Source organism: Schistocerca serialis, chromosome 6 (genome assembly GCF_023864345.2).
Source record: "Schistocerca serialis cubense isolate TAMUIC-IGC-003099 chromosome 6, iqSchSeri2.2, whole genome shotgun sequence".
Lineage (NCBI taxonomy): Eukaryota > Metazoa > Arthropoda > Insecta > Orthoptera > Acrididae > Schistocerca > Schistocerca serialis.
The window spans coordinates 413,414,274-413,434,615 of NC_064643.1; the positions used below are offsets into that span (position 1 = coordinate 413,414,274).

Genomic DNA, 20,342 nt, shown 5'->3' on the forward strand with positions numbered 1-20,342 from the left:
AGGCAACTGGCCTACCCGACGGGAGGCCCTAGCCACACGACGTTTAGTTTCATTTCAACACAATGTGGAATAATTTGAATCAGTCACTCTAAGTATTTTTCAAAGATGATGGGGATGCTAGCAACCCCAGATTGTAAATATTATACTGGTACAAACTGAACAGCATATTTGTGACCAGCAGTTCTCTTGATTTGCTGTATGATGAGAGTTGTAGATAAACATCTTTTAAATCTATTTTTGAAAAGAGATGGTCCCTGTCTAAATTTGTTGGCAAATTCTGTGGGCGAGACATAGGGTAGAGGTTAGAAATTGATTGGATGGACTGAGCACTGGTCATTGTCTTGACATCACCACAAAAATATGAAGTCCCATTTGGTTTTTTTAATTACAACCACATACGTCTCCAATTAAGTGGTTGAGACTAGTGATATGATGCTTAGTTCCTGCAACTGAACAAACTTGGCCTGAATAGAATCTTGAACAACAAATGATAGTGTGTGATTTCTACAAAAATGTTGTACTGATGATGGTTTCATATCGACAAAAAACAGTAAAATTATTTGCACCACTTATTGATGGTTTTATTGTATGTATTGCAAAGAGACTCTAGATCAGACAGTGGCACTGTTTTGGACATGACATTTACACAATCAACTATTCTGAAAACAAATATCATAAAGGCATACAAGTCAAAAATATTAACAGTATTATGTGGCTTCACTTCTTAGAATGTTATTATGTACTCAATGTTTTTGTGCTTATATGCTTACCTGTAAGCATCACTAGATATATTGTTTTTGGCAGTAAGACATGACCAGTTGCTGAGCTCTGTGCAGTGAGAATGAGCCAAGCTGCCAATACATGTCCTCATTTGTTAATGACACAGCAGCTCTGTTGTCCAGCTGGAAATGCACTGACTTTCAGGAGATGGTAAGAGCCAATGTCAGTTCCTATGGTGCTCATGGAACTGGATGGTCAGCTGTGTGCAGCAATATGCTGTACAGGGTTGTGTCGGTACAGTATGCCAGCAACCAGTTTGCTGAAACACAGTGACCAGTTACCTGTTTCTGCCACATGCCCAATGCTACATGGTGCAGTGGACTGATATGGCATAATAAACTGCCAGAGCTTGTGAAAAAGAGTAATAAAAAGCAATTCAAATCAAAACTAAAAGCTTGTTAACTGAAAAGTGTCTCTATTCTCTCAACAAATTTTAAATGGTTAATTTTAAGAGCTGTAAAATATGGTATAAAAAATAATTGGTTGTATTAATATGTGTAAGATGTAATGTATTTTGACAAGCATCAATGTACTGTTTAACTACTACCTGTAAGGCTAAAATGTAAATGTGTTTTATGTTTGTAACTGTAATTGACATTTGCAAAAGCCATCATGTTGAAGACTCCACACAAAAAATCTAAATAAATAAACTCCATCAGTTCATGGAAAAGGTGAATCAGTGGTATACTAGCATAAATATCAGTATGGAACCAAGGGGTTCCAGCATTAATTTCCTAAACATCAACTTACAGAAAGAAAATAGCAACCACAAATCAACAGTCCACCAAAAGGACTCCTTTACTGGCACACTCATTCCAGCTTCCTCTCAACATATCACAGACTACAAACATGCAGCATTCCACCACTTGATCCACCATCTTCTTTCTATATCTGTGTCTCAAGAAGACTGTGACCAGGAGCTCAGTACAATAAAAACTGTAGCTACAAAAATGAATTTGATTCCAACATTATTGACAAAATTCTCTACTAAAAACTGAGGAAGAAAGCCAGATCCATACTGTACCCAATGAATTTATAAGGAAATGGTGCAGTTTACTTTTTATTCTTTGAGTAGGATAAGTAAAATTTTAAAATCAAAGAGTTTCCCTGTGCAATTGTATGTCTCACTGACAGTGGATAGATAAGTCTCGAGTTCAAAAGATTAACAACTAGACATAATGAAAAATGGGTTTTATAAGATCATCTGCAGAGAGTGTCAGTATTGCTGTATTGAACAAACTCGCAGATTGGTCTGCCCTATGCTCAGAGAACACCATAGAAGTTGTAGATCAAAGAAGCCAGATTCACTGTTTGCTGAACATTGTGTGATTGAAAACCACAAACAGATGTGTGTATCCTTACATCTGTTACTAATTGAACAAACTCAGTTATATTATTCATCTCGCATAGAGAATATTGCGACCCATACGTAGAAGAAGAACCTCGATGCCTTCATCCACATAACATAAAATTCCACTCCTGTGGATAGCTCTACTCCAATGAATGTTTACTTCTAATTATTGTAAATGCTGCCCTAATGAATTTTGTAAATGCATATGTAATTTTGTCACCAATGAAAACAGAAGTAACATTTACAGTTTAAGTTAAGAATCAATAGGCATAGTCCATAACAATTCAGGCACGATAAGAAAAAAATTTGTACCTTCATAGCCTCGGATGTTATTGAGTTTACCATACGTTAAAATGAAGGACTAAGTAAAGAACATGTTTTTTTTTTTTGTTTTCCCCAAAACTATTTCTGCTCTGAGACACAGTCCTCTAAAGATGACACTGCGCATACCATTTTGAAGATGCGAATTTTGGAAAAAAATTTAAAATTCTGTATCTTTGGAGAAGTTCCAGATATTTTGTTGTTTTTTTATTTGAAAGATAATTGTTTTATGATTACAAAAAAATCCTCCATTTCCTGTCAAAGTTCTTTTTCTATAGCATTCTGAACTTTATTTATAATTTTTGGATTTTTTTTAAATGCCAATCCATAAAATTTTGGTTTTTGTTCTGTTGATTAGCATCATATAGTTCTACATTCCCTGGAAAGGAGACCCTCCACTTTTCCATTGAACGGGATTTGTAAACAATTGAAATTTTTACTATACATACAACCCGTTTTATTACCACTTTATCACATAACAGGCTCATAAAAACCAAATCTAGCCTTATTTAACGTAATTTTAGTTTTGAAAGATGAGTGAGAGACTCATTTTTTAAGCATTTTAAATGGTTCCAAAATGTTTGTGAAAGGTCCAAAAACTTAAAAGCTTCAGTTTACACAACTTCTGTGCACTCTGTTTTGTCCTGAAATTAGCCAGTCAATGAACTAAAAAGGTGTTCCACTGCTTCAGTATCTTCCTTTGATACAGAGTAATGCCTTCCTGTTGAACCAATAGGAACTGGAACACTTACAATTTTCAAAACATTGTGAACAGGAAGTGAGCACTGATGGTGTTGTTGCTACCCTTCAGCTGGAAACCTATATCCAGCTGCTGGTCCATTTGGTAGCATAAAGTTCACTACAGTTTCGTTTAAACCATAACTGGTGTCTACAATCTCTGCAATCCACCAGTCACAGTCATACAAACATGCAACTAACATCCCACTTCTCAGGTTGTGAATCTGAATATTACCCTGCTGTTTCTGAGGTGTTGGCCTAATGAACAAAATTTCTTCTTTCATGCTCTTTAAATACATGTGTTTTAAATACAAATGTTTTATCCCACAGTTAAGCATATCTACATGCAATTGGTGTTGTCAGTGTTAACATAATAATAATAACAATAATAATAACATAAATTTTGACATCACAAATGTTATTAACTGGAATACAATAATTCAAGATGGATACAATACATATTTGCGCAAATGTCAATAACAACAAGAAGTTTCCTAATAGATCATTTACAAGATAAATCAACTACATAATTCAGTGATTGACAAACAAATAATCAAACAGATTATTAACAATAAGTAGATGAAACAGTAATAAAATAGTTGCACAGTGTGGAATATGTACAGTTTTCAGTTAATTTATAGTCCATTCTCATTAGGAAAGTGGGTCATTTGTCACATAATCAAGAAACTCTTGAGCAGAGTAAATTACTCTACTTTTGATCCACCTTGAAAGACTAGTTTTAAATTTATTTACTGGTACTGTGTAGGCATTTTCAGGTAATTTGTTGAATTTAAGAATTTTTTTTAAGAATTTTATTCACCATAGATCATTTTACAATGATATTGGCTTTGTCATACAAGATGTACTAGTACATACAGAATAACAAAATAAACTTCTGTCAATACATTATAAATACATTTGAAGCATGGCAGTGTACCAAATTACAAAGGATAGCTTTTAAAAGCTAACGCAACAAGCTATCTTATAATCTAATATAATAAGGTATTTTATTGTTTATAGTATAAACTTTGTAATTACACATGATTAACCACAGCACAAAATAATATGTTTAACTACAGACAACTTTTAAATGCTTATATTCTCCTCAGGTATCTCAAAGAATTCTTTAATGTCATAGAATGGATGATCTGACAGCCAGCTGTACCACTTAATTTTAAAAGAATTTGTATCCATAGACTGAACATGAATTGGCAGTTTATTGAACATTTTGAGTGGGTTAACTTTGTGGGAATTTCCTATTTTCTGAAATATTATTTTTAATATAGAGTACAGACACATAGATGTATAAATTTATAATTGTAAGTATTCTGAGTCTGGAGAAAAGAGGATGACAGTGCTCCCTATGACCTCTTTTACATATTATATGTATGACTTTTTTTTGTAATTTCAATACGTTTTTGATGTGAGGGGAGTGCCCCCATATAATAAGAACATATGAAATATGTGACTGGAATAGCCCAAAGTATGTCACCCTGAGGTACTCCAAGCTCACTACCTCCCTTAGTTTCAAGAGAAGATATGCCACCCGAGATATTTTTTCACATACATGATTGACATGTTCCTCCAAATATAGTTTTGAGTCAATGTGAATACCTAAGAGTTTTACTGACTTATTGCCTACGTCATTTGATGTTCTCATTAAAAGTTGTTGTGTTTTGTCAGGGTTGCATAGGAGCTTATTGGCTACAAACCAATCCAGGGCCTTATCTAGTGTTTCTTTTGTTAGGTTATTCAGATCTGAAATGTTCTGATGTGTGGTAAGTAGTGTTGTATCGTCAGCATAACTCACAACAGGGTGAGCTATATTTTTAGGTAAATCGTTAATAGCGACAATGAAGCAGAAGGGTCCAAGGATAGACCCTTGTGGTACACCTGTGCTGATTTCCATGATGGAAGAATTTAAATTTCTGACCGAAACGAATTGTTTTCGGTTACTTAAATAAGAATTTATCACAGATAAAGTGCTCCCTCTCACCCCATACAACTCTAGTTTCCCCAGTAGTATGTCAACAGGAATGCAATCGAAAGCTTTGCTTAGGTCACATAATACCAGTGATACCATGTTATTATTTTCAAAAGCTGTTAAGGTTTGGTCAATGATTTCCAAGATGGCCCCTGTTGTGTTCTTTCCCTTTCGAAAGCCAAACTGATTGTTACATAGGATATTGTGTTTTTCAAAAAAGTTGCTTATTTGTGTGTGTATCAGCGCCTCAAATACCTTTGAGAATATTGGAACAATGGAGACTGGTCTGTAGCTTTGGGGGAGATGTTTGTCTCCTTTTTTAAAAACTGGGACAACTTTTGATACCTTGAGTGCATCCGGAAAAACTCCAAATTCTACACATTAATTAAAAATATAAGCTAATGGTTTGGTGATTGAGTGTATTGTCTTTTTAATTATGTTATTTGATAACCAATAACAGTCCATACTTTTAGAACCTGAAAATTTGGATACAGCTTTTATAACATCAGCAGGTGTGACAGCCCTCCATTGAAATGCCAGATAACAGGCAGTGGTGTTCCAACAAGGTTCATTGCAGATGAATTTGTTGCTTTGATACTGTTACTTATTTCTTTAACTGAGTTTAAAAAGTACTCGTTTAATTCTTCAGGATCAATCAGAGCTGTTTCTGTGCATTTCGGTGTATTCTCTTGTTTTATTATTTGCCAGGCTGCCTTGCATTTATTGGGAGCTCTTTCTATATAGTTCTCCACTGCTTGCTTTTTTGCCAGAAGTAGTTTAGCTTTATAGTATTTTTTGCATTTCAGATATGACCTATGAATGTTCACACTCTGTTCTGCCCCTTGGTCAGAGGCTTGTTTATGCATCTGGTACAGCATATGCAAGTTTCCTCTAATTTCTACTAGCTCTTGTGTGAACCAGTTCAGACTTTTCTTTTTCATTTCATTTGGATATCTAATTTTTTTTACTGGTGAGCAAGAATACCATAAATCTGTGTACTTTTTAAAGAAGTTACCAAAGCTAATTTCAGCTTCCCTTTTTCCAGATTGACAATTATATATAAAGTCCCAATCTGCACTTCCTAATCTATCAACAAACATATTTATGTACTCTTCCTTCTGTCTTCGTACCACTACTACTTTAGATTCTTCAGTTTTAACTGGCTGCCTCTTACAGAGGGTAAGGAGTAGTGGCTCATGATCTGCAAGTCCACTTCCTGCAAGTCTAACGGTAAAATCCTCCCTATGGAAATTCACAATAATATTGTCTATACAGGTATTCTTACATGTGGCACAGTTATTTGTACAATAGAGGTCTAATGATCTTAGCATATTCAAAAATGTCCTAGCAACTGGTCTTTGTGTGTTTACCATTTCTATGTTGAAATCACCACATATAGCAATTCTCGTTTTACTCTTCAATATTTTTTTAATTATTAATTCACATTTTTCAATAAACAAATTTACATCACCATCTGGCGACCTGTATAGACTAACTACCACTATATTTTCATTCATTAGTTTTACACAACTAAACTCCCCATCTAGCTCTGAGGAGTATGTAGATACGTCATTTCTGGAAAACATTATTCCTTCTTTGACAAAAATTTCCGCCCCACCATTCTTTCTCTGTTTTCTACATATCATGTCTCCCACAACATACCCTTGGGGAATGAACATATTTACTTGTTCTTGTGTTAACCAGTGCTCAGATACACATATAACATCTACATGCTCAGTAGACAGGGCCAAGATATTTGTAGTTGTTATTTGTCTTTGCAAGCCTAGCATATGGCATATTAACTGTGTGTCCACTTCGTACGTAATAGTCATGAACTGTTCTCCTTAAGTCAAATTTACTCAGATTCTCTTTAATGAAGACAAGGCAGCTGTAAATATACAGGCCAGACACTGTCATTATATTTATTTTCTTAAAATAATCTTGACATGATTCATATGGGCTGCTTTTGTCATTTGATCACTAATTTTGAGCCTATGGAATTGCCCCATAATAGTATTCCATAACTCAGGTATGAATGGAAGAATGCAAAATATGCATATAACAGAAGTTCTTTACTGACACTGCTCCTCAGCTTGTACAGCAGTTATATGGCACGTGCTGATTTGCCATTTATCTTCCTTGTGTAGGTATCCTAGCTGAGCTTTTGATCTATATGAAATCCTAATAATTTTACTGTTTTGTTATCATGACTGGGAGCATTCAGATTGAATACAGTAGCTTCAGTTTTACTATCATTCTTCTGCAGTACATTTGCCTCAAACCAAGTAGTGCACCTCTCCATTGCCACTGCCATGCTGTGTAGCACATTTTCAAGATTGGTATTACATGTGATTAGTGTTGTGTCATCAGCATATAGCACTGTATCACATGGTACAACTGCAGGTAACTCATTTATATAAATAATAAAAAGAAAAGGGCCAAGAACAGGTCCTTGAGGTAGGCCCTTTACAACTGGGAGACATTCTGACATTTGATTATTTATCTTAACTAACTTTTTTCTATTGTCCGAGTATGACTGCATTAGGCATAGGGCATTCTCTCTCACTCCGTAGTGGTAGAGTTTTTTTTATGAGAATATTGTGGGAGACCACATCAAATGCTTTCCTGAGGTCCAATAGTGTTGCACAGGTGATATCTTTATTTTCAAAACAATTGTATATTTTTGCTACCATACTCTCAACTGATTTGACTGTAGAAAGGCTGAATCTGAAACCATACTGTGAGGAGGTGAGTATATCATTATGTTCAAAATATTGACTCATCTGTTTATGTATTCTACTATTTTTGATATTATGGGTATAAGTGATATTGGTCTATAGGTATCTAGTGATGCTATATCTCCTTTCTTATGTACTGGTTTAACTACAGACATTTATAAACATTCTGGGTAATTACCTTCATTTAAAATTTTGTTGATTATTTTAGTCAGTGGCTTTACAATTTGCTTGCTGATATATTTAATAACATAATTTGAGAGACCATAGTAATCCCCTGCTCAAGAATTACTGAGCTTAGCTATTGATTCATTGACCATCTTCCCAGTTACACAAGTCCAGTGAAAGCTGTCTGTCTGTAATGTCTGACAGCAGTGCCTCTGCTTTACTCATATTCTCCATTATTGAGGACTGACAAAATGTGCATTTAGAATATCAGGTGGAATTGGTGTGTGGTATACTTTATCATCGCAGTTAGTTTCTGTTTTAATAATTTCCCATGCAGCTTTGCATTTATTTACTGAGTTCAGTATATATGTTTCATTTGATTTCAGACCTGTAAAGTACATGCAATATGAGATCGCCCATCACTTTGAGTCCAAAAAAGTGTCTTCTGAATTGCTTTCACAGGAGTAGTTTGTTTGGACCATTCGGTTTTTTTTTTTTTTTTTTTTTTTTTCCTGCTCACAGAATTCTTCGATGTCCTCTTTGGACAAAAGAATGATTTATTTATTTATTTTTTATTTATTGATTTATTTAACCTGGCAAGATTAGGGCCATCAGGCCCTCTCTTACATCTAACCAGGCATTCTACTTATTTTACATTCATACGTTTTAGTAGGCATGTTAAACTACATCTAGTACAAAAAGTGAAATAAACAATTCGAAAGGTACACCTAGAAAAATACATACATATAGAGTTTATATTCGTAGATCATAAGTACTGTTATAATCAGACATTATTGAAGAGACAAATTTTAGATAGGAGTGCTGGCAGCAGGGAGTATGAGGGAGACTCATGGTGAAGGGAGGAGAAGAATAGACATGATGAAACATAATTAAGGAAATATAAAGGAAAAGAAGATTGCCTGGCTAATAGAGATAGATGAAGAGGAAGGCATCTCACGAGCAAGATAGGAGACGCTAGCTTTGCTATTTGACAGATGAGAGGATTGGCCTGGTACATTAATTTTGTGGAGAACTTTATGAGGATGATAGTAGGAAATGCTTCAACTTCTTCTTAAAAGCAGCAGGAGATTGAATTTTGCCCAAGGTAAGGGGCAGTTTGTTCCAGAGGCAGACAGCGGCAACTGAGAAGGAGTTTGCAAAAGTTTTTGTTTTGTGAGTGGGCACAGTTAGGATACCAAATAAGAGTGACCTCGTGTTTCAATTATGATGGCATGACAGGTTTTTAATCTCTGAAGCAAGGTACTGGGGTGCTTGCGCAACGAGGAGTCTGTGAAGTAGACATAGAGTGTGGTAGTCACGCAATTTGTCCGGCCGCAGCCACTTTAGCTCGGAGTATGAAGCACTAACATGATCATATCGGCGAATGTTGCAGGTGTAACGCACACAGGCATTCATGGTTAGCTCTAGGCGTCTTTTGTTTTCACTACTCGTGCCTTGTTGAATCACATCACAATAGTGGAGGTTCGGTAGAATGAGTGCTTGCACGAGCTGGCATTTCAAGTCCTGTGGAAATATGTTCCGAAACTTTTTGAGAGCATAGAGACAAGCAGACGTCTTTTGGCACACTGCGACTGTATTCTCTGCCCAGTTGAGATCCTCATCCAAAGTTACACCCAAGTTCTTCACTGTTTTCTGATATGGTATTGGAGAACCGTCGAGCAGAATAGGAGGTAGCCATTCGCGGAAAGCTGGTGCAGGTTGGCATCCGATGCGGGTGCAGGATTCGTGTGCCACCACTGAGGTGGTGGGGCGGTGCCGTAAGCTGCTGTGACCGCGGTACTAGGCGCATCATGCACCTGGTCAGCCAAGTTAGTGACAGTGTCCAGCTGCATCTCTGTCTGTGCTGCTATCACTGCTTGCACCTGAGCTGGGAGGCTGCACACCCACCATGTGCTGTGTAACAGCGAATCTGGCACCATGTCGGACTGCACGAGTCTCTATAAGTGCCGCAGGAACTGCGAGGGCCTCCATTCACCTCATTCCTCTTGCTGCAGCAGTTGGTACACTCATCGTTCTTCAGACGATGAGATCTGCCAGTTCTGCTTTTCCTTGAGCCGTCTGTAGAGTGACTGCATCGGTGGGGCAGTGATTATATCCCGCACTCCGGCCGCATAATTCTGGTTGAGCTGGGTCACTACGTGTCCAAATCTTGCCAGGTCGCTGGTTATGTGGTTGCACATAAAGACCCCCTCCACTTGACTGAAACACATTACAGGATCACGCGGCCAGAAGGGAGGCAGCCTGATCAACACTTGTCGGTATTCCAGCAATCATAGGAGGCGCCGGTATGGTGGGGATTTGCATGCCAAAATTGTCCTGGGCTGTCTGTGGCTACACAGCGTCCGCACATATAGTCCGTGCATGTAGCTCACTCTCCAGCTGCTTTTTGGGTGCGAGAAGGTCTTCAACAGTCTTTTGCAACTCTTCTAACGTCACCATCTTAGCTCAGATTCGAATCCTCACATAAGAGGAAAGCACACAAACACAACAAAGGAAAACACACAAACACTAGACAGCTCGTGAAGGAAACATACATGGACAAAAAATATACAAATAAAAAAGGGTTCGTGCAAAAAAAAAATAGTTTTTCACTATGGAGTGCTGTTCGGGTGCAGTGTGTACGCGCCAGCCTACTCGTGACTCCCCATAACTCGTACTGACAAACGTTCTTCACTATGTGCTTTTAGCCTCGGATCACGTCGGGGTCACTAGTGAACCAAGGACCTGTGTTTTCACCGCTTACAGTCATGATGTGCAGTGAACTGGGTTTATTGCCGTGCCCATGCACTGCGTTCAAGGGAGAGGCTTGGTGATGGAAATAACTGCGACAGATTTTGATCATGACAAATTTATTCTTCACTAATTTTACAATAAGTAACAAATACCATTCATCATTAATGTCTGTCCATACAGGTGCGTTGCGCTAGTGGTACAGCTCAATCACTGATCCAGGAGGGTGTTCACTCCAGTGATGAGCTGTGACGCGACCGCGTGGACTGACTGAGACAAAAGCTGCGTCACCGAACGTTCAGCTCCTGGCGTGACCAGAGGCACCGTGATGCCCACGAAAGAGTGAAAGTCACTGCCAACAGAAGGGTGCACACCGCGAAACGGGCGACTGCATTTAGGACCGCACATACGTGTTCATGGTGGAGTTGCGTTAGCTCGATACATGTGGTCTGTTGCCGGAGAAGTCGGAGACGTGTGTCGTGTTGTGTTGACCAGCTGAGTCTGGCTGCTTTGTCCTGTGTGGTCTGGTGTGCTATGCACTGTTGCCAAAATTCGGCGTAATGGTATAGCTGCACTTGTGAATGCCGGGTGTCGCTACCTTGTGTTGGCTGTGCCGTGGTTCAGCGCTTCATGCATTTAAACGGTGCGTCCACCACAGTACTAATCAACATAAAAAATCTAACTTTTCTGGATTGATATTTTTGAAAAAAGTCTGTAATTTGTAAAAAAAATTCAAAAGGCGACAGTAAAAGAACTTTGACAGATATGTCCAAACAGAGGATACCATTGTAATAATAAAGCAATTATCTTTCAAATAAGAAAAACTCTAACAAAATATCTAGAACTCTTACAGAGATACAGCATTTAAAATTTTTTTCTGAAATTAGCATATTCAAACTGGTGTTCGTAGTGTCATCTTTGGAGGCCTGTATCTTGCGACAAGAATTTTGTTGGAGAAAACAAAAATATACGTGTTTCTTACTTACTCCTGAATTTTAACATATCCTAAATTCAATAATATCCAAGACTATGAAGGTAACCCCACTGCCTGAAGTGATACAGATTATGCCAATACATTAAAAAGTTGACACATTCATCTTTGGTTGGTTTTGGGGTCAGTTATGTACTAGAAAATGGATATATAACACGAAACCCAGGTCATATAGTAATAACATAATTTGTGACACAAGGCTAAAAATATGTTTCATTTAGATAATACAAAAGAAAGAATGGTAAATAGCATATCCAGTCAATGTTATTCTGATACAAACTGGTAACCTCACAAACTCATAAAAAATCACCACTAATTGGCTTTTCTCAGTATTATTCCAGTGAGATATATAGAATATCTAGTTTTCTTCTGTGTGCAACGTTTTCCTTGATGGTAGTAGGGCACTGTGACCACCTGATACACAAATAAAATTCACAGAACAGCACATTATCCTTCAAAGTGTCTGTTTCTTCTAATTCATGTGATGATGATGATGATGATGATGATGATGATGATGTTCACGATCATGATGAAGTCCCATACTCCAAGGAGCCTAGGGGGATGATGTGGGAGACCTGTACTGCTGACTAGGTCAAGGTCCTATCAGAGGTGGTTTGCCATTGCCTTCCTCTGACCCTAATGCATCTACCAAATCATAATTATTTCATTTTGTTGCTTTTACCATTTTCCACTATAATCATATTACTACCTGTATTTTTCGAAAATTCTTTTTGGTTAGTTAACCATATTATCAATTAATGAATAAAATATAATAATGTCAGTATGAGAAAATAAAAATTTAAATTTTAGTACTTTATACCATGTAGTTGCTTTACTTTACACTGACATTTCCTGCTACAGTGTGGTGTATTTTTTGTAATGAAAATGTGCAGAAAATTTCTAAGGCATGTTATTTTGTTACAGTGAAGTGGGAAACTAAAGTAATTTGTGTTGTGCTTAATATAACATGAAAAAGATGAAGTTATTCAACTGAATCAGAAGCAGGTAAATAACTAATTGCATTTTACTTTTGCAGAACAAACTGGATGTTAGATTATCTAGGAATGGTGTGTCTTGCTGCAAATCAAGTATGGTGGACAGCTGAGGTGGAAAATGTGTTTAAAAAAATAAAAGAGGTGACAAATTCATCTAATATGTATGAATATCTTTACTTGTTTTCTGAATATTTATCTTAGTAGTGCTTTACTCTGCATCTAATTCTTCTGTTTTTACCAGAGACTAGGAATAACTTGATAATGAATACACATATTGTACAGTATAGTGAAGGTGTTGAGTGATTGAGAAGAATACAAGTAAGGTCTCGGACAGAGTCCAACATACATAACTTTTACTAATATTTTTAAAATGCAAGAGGAAATTATGATAGGTCTTAAGCTGTTTACAGTATCTTTACTTGTTTATATGATGGAATAACCTAAGATGTGTTCAATGCAGGGTAAGTGTCTGCTTGGAGTGAACTGTATATGATGGAATAACCTAAGATATGTTCAATGCAGGGTAAGTGTCTGCTTGGAGTGAACTGTATTTAGTAAAATATTTGAGTATGTAGTGGCTGGACAGATTAAAATCATTCCTGAATAAGTATAGTATCCTTTCTCCAGCCTAATATGGGTTCCAGGAGGGCCGGCCGTGGTGGCCGTTCGGTTCTAGGTGGTTCAGTTTGGAACTGCGCGACTGCTAGGGTCACAGGTTCAAATCCTGCCTCAGGCATGGATGTGTGTGATGTCCTTAGGTTAGTTAGGTTTAAGTAGTTCTAAGTTCTAGGGGAGTGATGACCTCAGATGTTAAGTCCCATAGTGCTCAGAGCCATTTGAACCATTTTATTCCAGGAGGGGAAAAACAACAGTAGGTGCTGTCTATAAAGTTCTAGATACAACTCTCACTCTGGTAGATAAGAAATTAGCCAGCTATGGGGTTGTTCCTTGATCTTACAAAGGCCTTCAATACTGTAAACCACAGAATACTATTACAAAAACTATATAACTATGGTATAAGGGGCACTGCCTTTGATTGGTTTGCAAGCTACCTACTAAACAGAAAATACTATGTGTAATTATGTGAGGTCACCCCTTCAGGAAAATCCACAGTTTCATATTCTCGTATGGAAACCATAAAACATGGTGTTCCTTAAGGATCAGTTTAAGGCCTGATCCTATTTCTCCTGTTCATTAATGATCTTCCTCTTCACCTACCGACTTGCAGTACCTTCCTTTTTGCCGACAACACCAATATTCTGATATCTGACTCAGATGATCGCTTTGAAGCTGCAGTCAACCAATGTACAGCTCTACTGTATTCATGGCTTACAGTTAATATGCTACTTCTTAATGCAAAAAAGTCTGTAGGCCCAACATTTCATACAGTCCAGAACAGAAATCCCACTGTCCCAACTATACAAATAGGCTGAACTGGAAAATGTAACTAAATTCCTCAGAATATCTATCTCTGAGACTCTAAGCTGGAAAAGCCACACTGACAGCTTAGCTACAGAGCTAAGTAAAGTATGTTTTATGCTTCTGTCAGTCAGGGAAGTGATGAGTACAAATATCCTAAGGACAATGTACCATGCTCTATTTCACTCAATCCTAACATATGGCCTCATATTCTGGGGCCACACTTCTGAGTGCAATAAAATATTTAAGTTTCAAAAGAAAGTTGTCTGGATAATGTTATTTAAAAAGCAAACAAACAATTATTCTGAAACAAACAAACAAACAATTATTCTGAAGCAAAGAAACAAATAATTATTCTGAAACAAACAAACAAACAATTATTCTGAAAACTAGGTATTCTTCCACTTCCAAGCCAGTACATATTGGAGATACTAAGTTTTACGAAGCTAAATACCCTCAGACTTCAAGAAGAATATAATAATTCCAATCCCAAAGAAAGCAGGTGTTGACAGATGTGAAAATTACCGAACTATCAGCTTAATAAGTCACAGCTGCAAAATACTAACACGAATTCTTTACAGACGAATGGAAAAACTAGTAGAAGCCAACCTCGGGGAAGATCACTGGAACATGTGAGGCAATACTGACCTTACGACTTATCTTAGAAGAAAGATTAAGGAAAGGCAAACCTACGTTTCTAGCCTTTGTAGACTTAGAGAAAGCTTTTGACAATGTTGACTGGAATACTCTCTTTCAAATTCTAAAGGTGGCAGGGGTAAAATACAGGGAGCGAAAGGCTATTTACAATTTGTACAGAAACCAGATGGCAGTTATAAGAGTCGAGGGACATGAAAGGGAAGCGGTGGTTGGGAAGGGAGTAAGACAGGGCTTAGCCTCTCCCCGATGTTGTTCAATCTGTATATTGAGCAAGCAGTAAAGGAAACAAAAGAAAAATTCGGAGTAGGTATTAAAATTCATGGAGAAGAAATAAAAACTTTGAGGTTCGCCGATGACATTGTAATTCTGTCAGAGACAGCAAAGGACTTGGAAGAGCAGTTGAATGGAATGGACAGTGTCTTGAAAGGAGGATATAAGATGAACATCAACAAAAGCAAAACAAGGATAATGGAATGTAGTCTAATTAAGTCGGGTGATGCTGAGGGAATTAGATTAGGAAATGAGGCACTTAAAGTAGTAAAGGAGTTTTGCTGTTTGGGGAGCAAAATAACTGATGATGCTCGAAGTAGAGAGGATATAAAATGTAGGCTGGCAATGGCAAGGAAAGCGTTTCTGAAGAAGAGAAATTTGTTAACATCCAGTATTGATTTAAGTGTCAGGAAGTCATTTCTGAAAGTATTCGTATGGAGTGTAGCCATGTATGGAAGTGAAACATGGACGATAAATAGTTTGGACAAGAAGAGAATAGAAGCTTTCGAAATGTGGTGCTACAGAAGAATGCTGAAGATTAGATGGGTAGATCACATAACTAATGAGGAAGTATTGAATAGGATTGGGGAGAGGAGAAGTTTGTGGCACAGCTTGACCAGAAGAAGGGATCGGTTGATAGGACATGTTCTGAGGCATCAAGGGATCACCAATTTAGTATTGGAGGGCAGTGTGGAGGGTAAAAATCGTAGAGGGAGACCAAGAGATGATTACACTAAGCAGATTCAGAAGGATGTGGGTTGCAGTAGGTACTGGGAAATGAAAGGGCTTGCACAGGATAGAGTAGCATGGAGGGCTGCATCAAACCAGTCTCAGGACTGAAGACCACAACAACAACAACAACGAAGCTAAATATTGACAGCCTGAAGCAGAATCTGGAGTATCAGTAGCATGACACTAGAGGGAATACTTCTGACACAGTTTCCTAATTCCACCAAATTATATGCTATTAATGCAAAGTGCATGGGGATTAAATTTTATAATCATCCACTGCTAAACATAAAAAACATCAGAAATCCAGCACATTTTAAAATAAGGCTTAAATCGTTCATGAACATTTTGAATGTGATTTTTCTATGTAATATACACTCCTGGAAATTGAAATAAGAACACCGTGAATTCATTGTCCCTGGAAGGGGAAACTTTATTGACACATTCCTGGGGTCAGATACATCACATGATCACACTGACAGAACCACAGGCACATAGACACAGGCAACAGAGCATGCACAATGTCAGCACTAGTACAGTGTATATCCACCTTTCGCAGCAATGCAGGCTGCTATTCTTCCATGGAGACGATCGTAGAGATGCTGGATGTAGTCCTGTGGAATGGCTTGCCATGCCATTTCCACCTGGTGCCTCAGTTGGACCAGCGTTCGTGCTGGACGTGCAGACCGCGTGAGACGACGCTTCATCCAGTCCCAAACATGCTCAATGGGGGACAGATCCGGAGATCTTGCTGGCCAGGGTAGTTGACTTACACCTTCTAGAGCACGTTGGGTGGCACGGGATACATGCGGACGTGCATTGTCCTGTTGGAACAGCAAGTTCCCTTACCGGTCTAGGAATGGTAGAACGATGGGTTCGATGACGGTTTGGATGTACCGTGCACTATTCAGTGTCCCCTCGACGATCACCAGTGGTGTACGGCCAGTGTAGGAGATCGCTCCCCACACCATGATGCCGGGTGTTGGCCCTGTGTGCCTCGGTCGTATGCAGTCCTGATTGTGGCGCTCACCTGCACGGCGCCAAACACGCATACGACCATCATTGGCACCAAGGCAGAAGCGACTCTCATCGCTGAAGATGACACGTCTCCACTCGTCCCTCCATTCACGCCTGTCGCGACACCACTGGAGGCGGGCTGCACGATGTTGGGGCGTGAGCGGAAGACGGCCTAACGGTGTGCGGGACCGTAGCCCAGCTTCATGGAGACGGTTGCGAATGGTCCTCGCCGATACCCCAGGAGCAACAGTGTCCCTAATTTGCTGGGAAGTGGCGGTGCGGTCCCCTACGGCACTGCGTAGGATCCTATGGTCTTGGCGTGCATCCGTGCGTCGCTGCGGTCCGGTCCCAGGTCGACGGGCACGTGCACCTTCCGCCGACCACTGGCGACAACATCGATGTACTGTGGAGACCTCACGCCCCACGTGTTGAGCAATTCGGCGGTACGTCCACCCGGCCTCCCGCATGCCAACTATACGCCCTCGCTCAAAGTCCGTCAACTGCACATACGGTTCACGTCCATGCTGTCGCGGCATGCTACCAGTGTTAAAGACTGCGATGGAGCTCCGTATGCCACGGCAAACTGGCTGACACTGACGGCGGCGGTGCACAAATGCTGCGCAGCTAGCGCCATTCGACGGCCAACACCGCGGTTCCTGGTGTGTCCGCTGTGCCGTGCGTGTGATCATTGCTTGTACAGCCCTCTCGCAGTGTCCGGAGCAAGTATGGTGGGTCTGACACACCGGTGTCAATGTGTTCTTTTTTCCATTTCCAGGAGTGTATTTTCACACCTTATACTTCACTGCTATAATTAACTTAAAAATGTAAATTTTAATAAGGCCTAACCAACTGTTAAAAATTGATCTACATGTATGTACTTTTTATATTTATCTAGTAAATTTTAGCTATTGTATAAATTACATAATGCTTATCTATACTTCATTTGATTTTAAATGTCTCCACAAATTTTAATTTTACTTAGGCCTTGTTGACCTTAATATTGAACAACTTGTGAATATACCAGTACTGTACCCTGTTAATCTATAAATGTCATAGAATTGTGTATGTTTGGGTGTATTTGATTTGGTGTTACATATTTTTAAAATGTTTAACATATCATGTAGTAAGTACACTCTGTACACAAAATGATTCAGTGGATCGATAATGAATGAATGAACTGTCACGAGAGTATGTAAGTATTTCAATTAGGTTTGGAGCACGCTGCTCTAAGATTGTTGCAGACACACCATCATTGCCTGCAGACTTGGAGTTTCTTAGTTGTTTTATTAATTTTGCTACTTGATCTGGAGAGACATTGCTGATGTACATTGAGTAACAACATGCACTTTTTTTATATTTGCTGGATTGGATATCCTTATTTACGTCTGATTTTAACATGTTGCCAGCAATATCTGTGAAACAGTTTTTAAATCTGTTGGCAACATGTAATGGATTTGTTATTTTTATATTATCTTGTCATAGCATTTTTTATTCTTTTTTCCTAACACTCCACATAAACATCCCTTTATTTTTTAAATTACAAATGTATTCATCATTATGTATTAATTTTCTTAGCATTTTCAGATACTTTTTATAGTATACAATACAAGTTACCTATTCTATGAAGTAGTCTCTCCTTCTTCCATGCAGTCCTTATTCCCCTTGTGATACAAATATTTGTTCTAGAATTTCCACTTATGGTTTCAGTTTTTTGTGGCAAAGCGATGTAAAAGAAATGGGTTAAGGGAGAAATGAGGGTGTTAAATTTTTCATTTAGGTCATTAATTTCATAAACCTATGACCATGTTTCTTTGTTTAGTAAGACGTTGAAGTAGTTTATGTTATCCTAACTACAGTTTCTGCATGTGGTTGTCAAAGGCATGTTATTAATGATACTGTCTTTTATATTTAAGCTTAGTAATGTTGTTAGTCTCTAGACAAATTAGTATTGAAAAAGCAGTAATTATTATCTGCCAAGACTTACTGTGTCTATAATAGCATTGAAATGGAGAACAGCACAATAAATGTGAAAATACTAAACATCTTTCTCCAAAACTCTCTCACAGAGAAAGATCACTCTGTAGTATCTCCTGTAAAAATTTTCATGAGAAACAAAACAGCTGATAAAAGTGACCAATGATATAGAAAAGCAACTGAAATTACTCAACAGAGGGAAGGTCACTGGACCTAATGGGATACCTGAATGATTCTACATGAGTATGCAAAAGAAATTGCCATCTTCTGACAGTACTGTATCATATGTCTCTGAAGGTGTGAACTTCTCAAGAAGATTAGAAAAAAGCACAAGTAATTCCCATTTTCAAGAAGAATCATCGAACAGATGCACAGAATTATAGGCCCATACTTCTGACATTGGTCAGCTGTAGAATATTAGTACATGTTTTATCCTTACATATTATGACATTTCTGAAGACAAAAATCTCCGAAGTAGGGATCAACATCAATTCTATAAAGGAAAATTGTGTGATCATTCTGTTCAACCAAGAGACCCAGAAGGCAGTAGATGCTGGCACCCAAGCAGATAGCATGTTCCTTGACTCCCTTAAGGCATTTGATACTGTTCTGCACTGTTTTAATGAACAAAATATGAGTGTATGAAATATCAGACCAACTGTGTGACTCAATTGAAGTCTTTCTAGCAAACAGAGCACAGCACTTCATCCTCAATGGGGAGAAGTCACCCAAGGAACATAGAAAGTGGTAGATACTGGTACCCAAGTAGATGGTATGTTCATTGACATTCAATACAGTTCTGCACTGCCACTAATGAACAGAATATAAGAATGTGATCTGCACTGGATAGAACTGATAGAGGAAACAGAGAAGATCCAAAGAAAAACAGTGCATTTCACTACAGGTTCACTTAGTAAGCATGAAACTGTCATGAAGATGATAAACCAATTCCAGTGCTAGATAGTGCAAGAGAGGCATTCTGCATCACAGTGTGTTTTACTGTGAAAATTCTGAGAGCATGTGTTTGTAGTACAGTCAATAAATGTATTGTTTCTACCTACATATGTCTTGTGGAAAGACCATGAAGATAAAATTAGAGAGCTTCAAGTGCACATGGAGATTTATTGGCAGTTGTTTTTCCTGTGAATCATTCCCAGACAGAATGGGAAAGGGGAGAAGTGACAATGGTATGCAAAGTACCCTCCACATTTGCAAGGTGGCTTGCAGAGTGTAGATGTAGATGTATAAGAAAATGATCTCTCTAATTACTGGATTACACATGAATTGTAAGGAAGCATGCAAATTTTTAAGAGAATTTTTCAAAGTTGAATGTAACAGTTTAAAATTGTTACGGTTTGCAGATAATTTATTATTGATAAGAGTGGAGTGTTACTTACACTTACCTTTCTGTTGAGGCTATTTTCTTGTGCAAACATATACATTGCTTCCAAATATGTACTCA

General features: G+C 38.2%; 1 protein-coding gene across 1 annotated transcript in view; it reads left to right on the forward strand.

Moving 5' to 3' along the window:
• Nucleotides 1-20,342, forward strand: part of LOC126484896 (dynein axonemal heavy chain 10) — a 1,141,797-nt gene that overhangs the window by 278,795 nt on the left and 842,660 nt on the right. Inside the window, exon 19 of the mRNA XM_050108495.1 lies at nucleotides 12,856-12,955. Coding sequence (XP_049964452.1) covers nucleotides 12,856-12,955 — 100 coding nt within the window. The remainder of the gene's footprint in view (nucleotides 1-12,855; nucleotides 12,956-20,342) is intronic.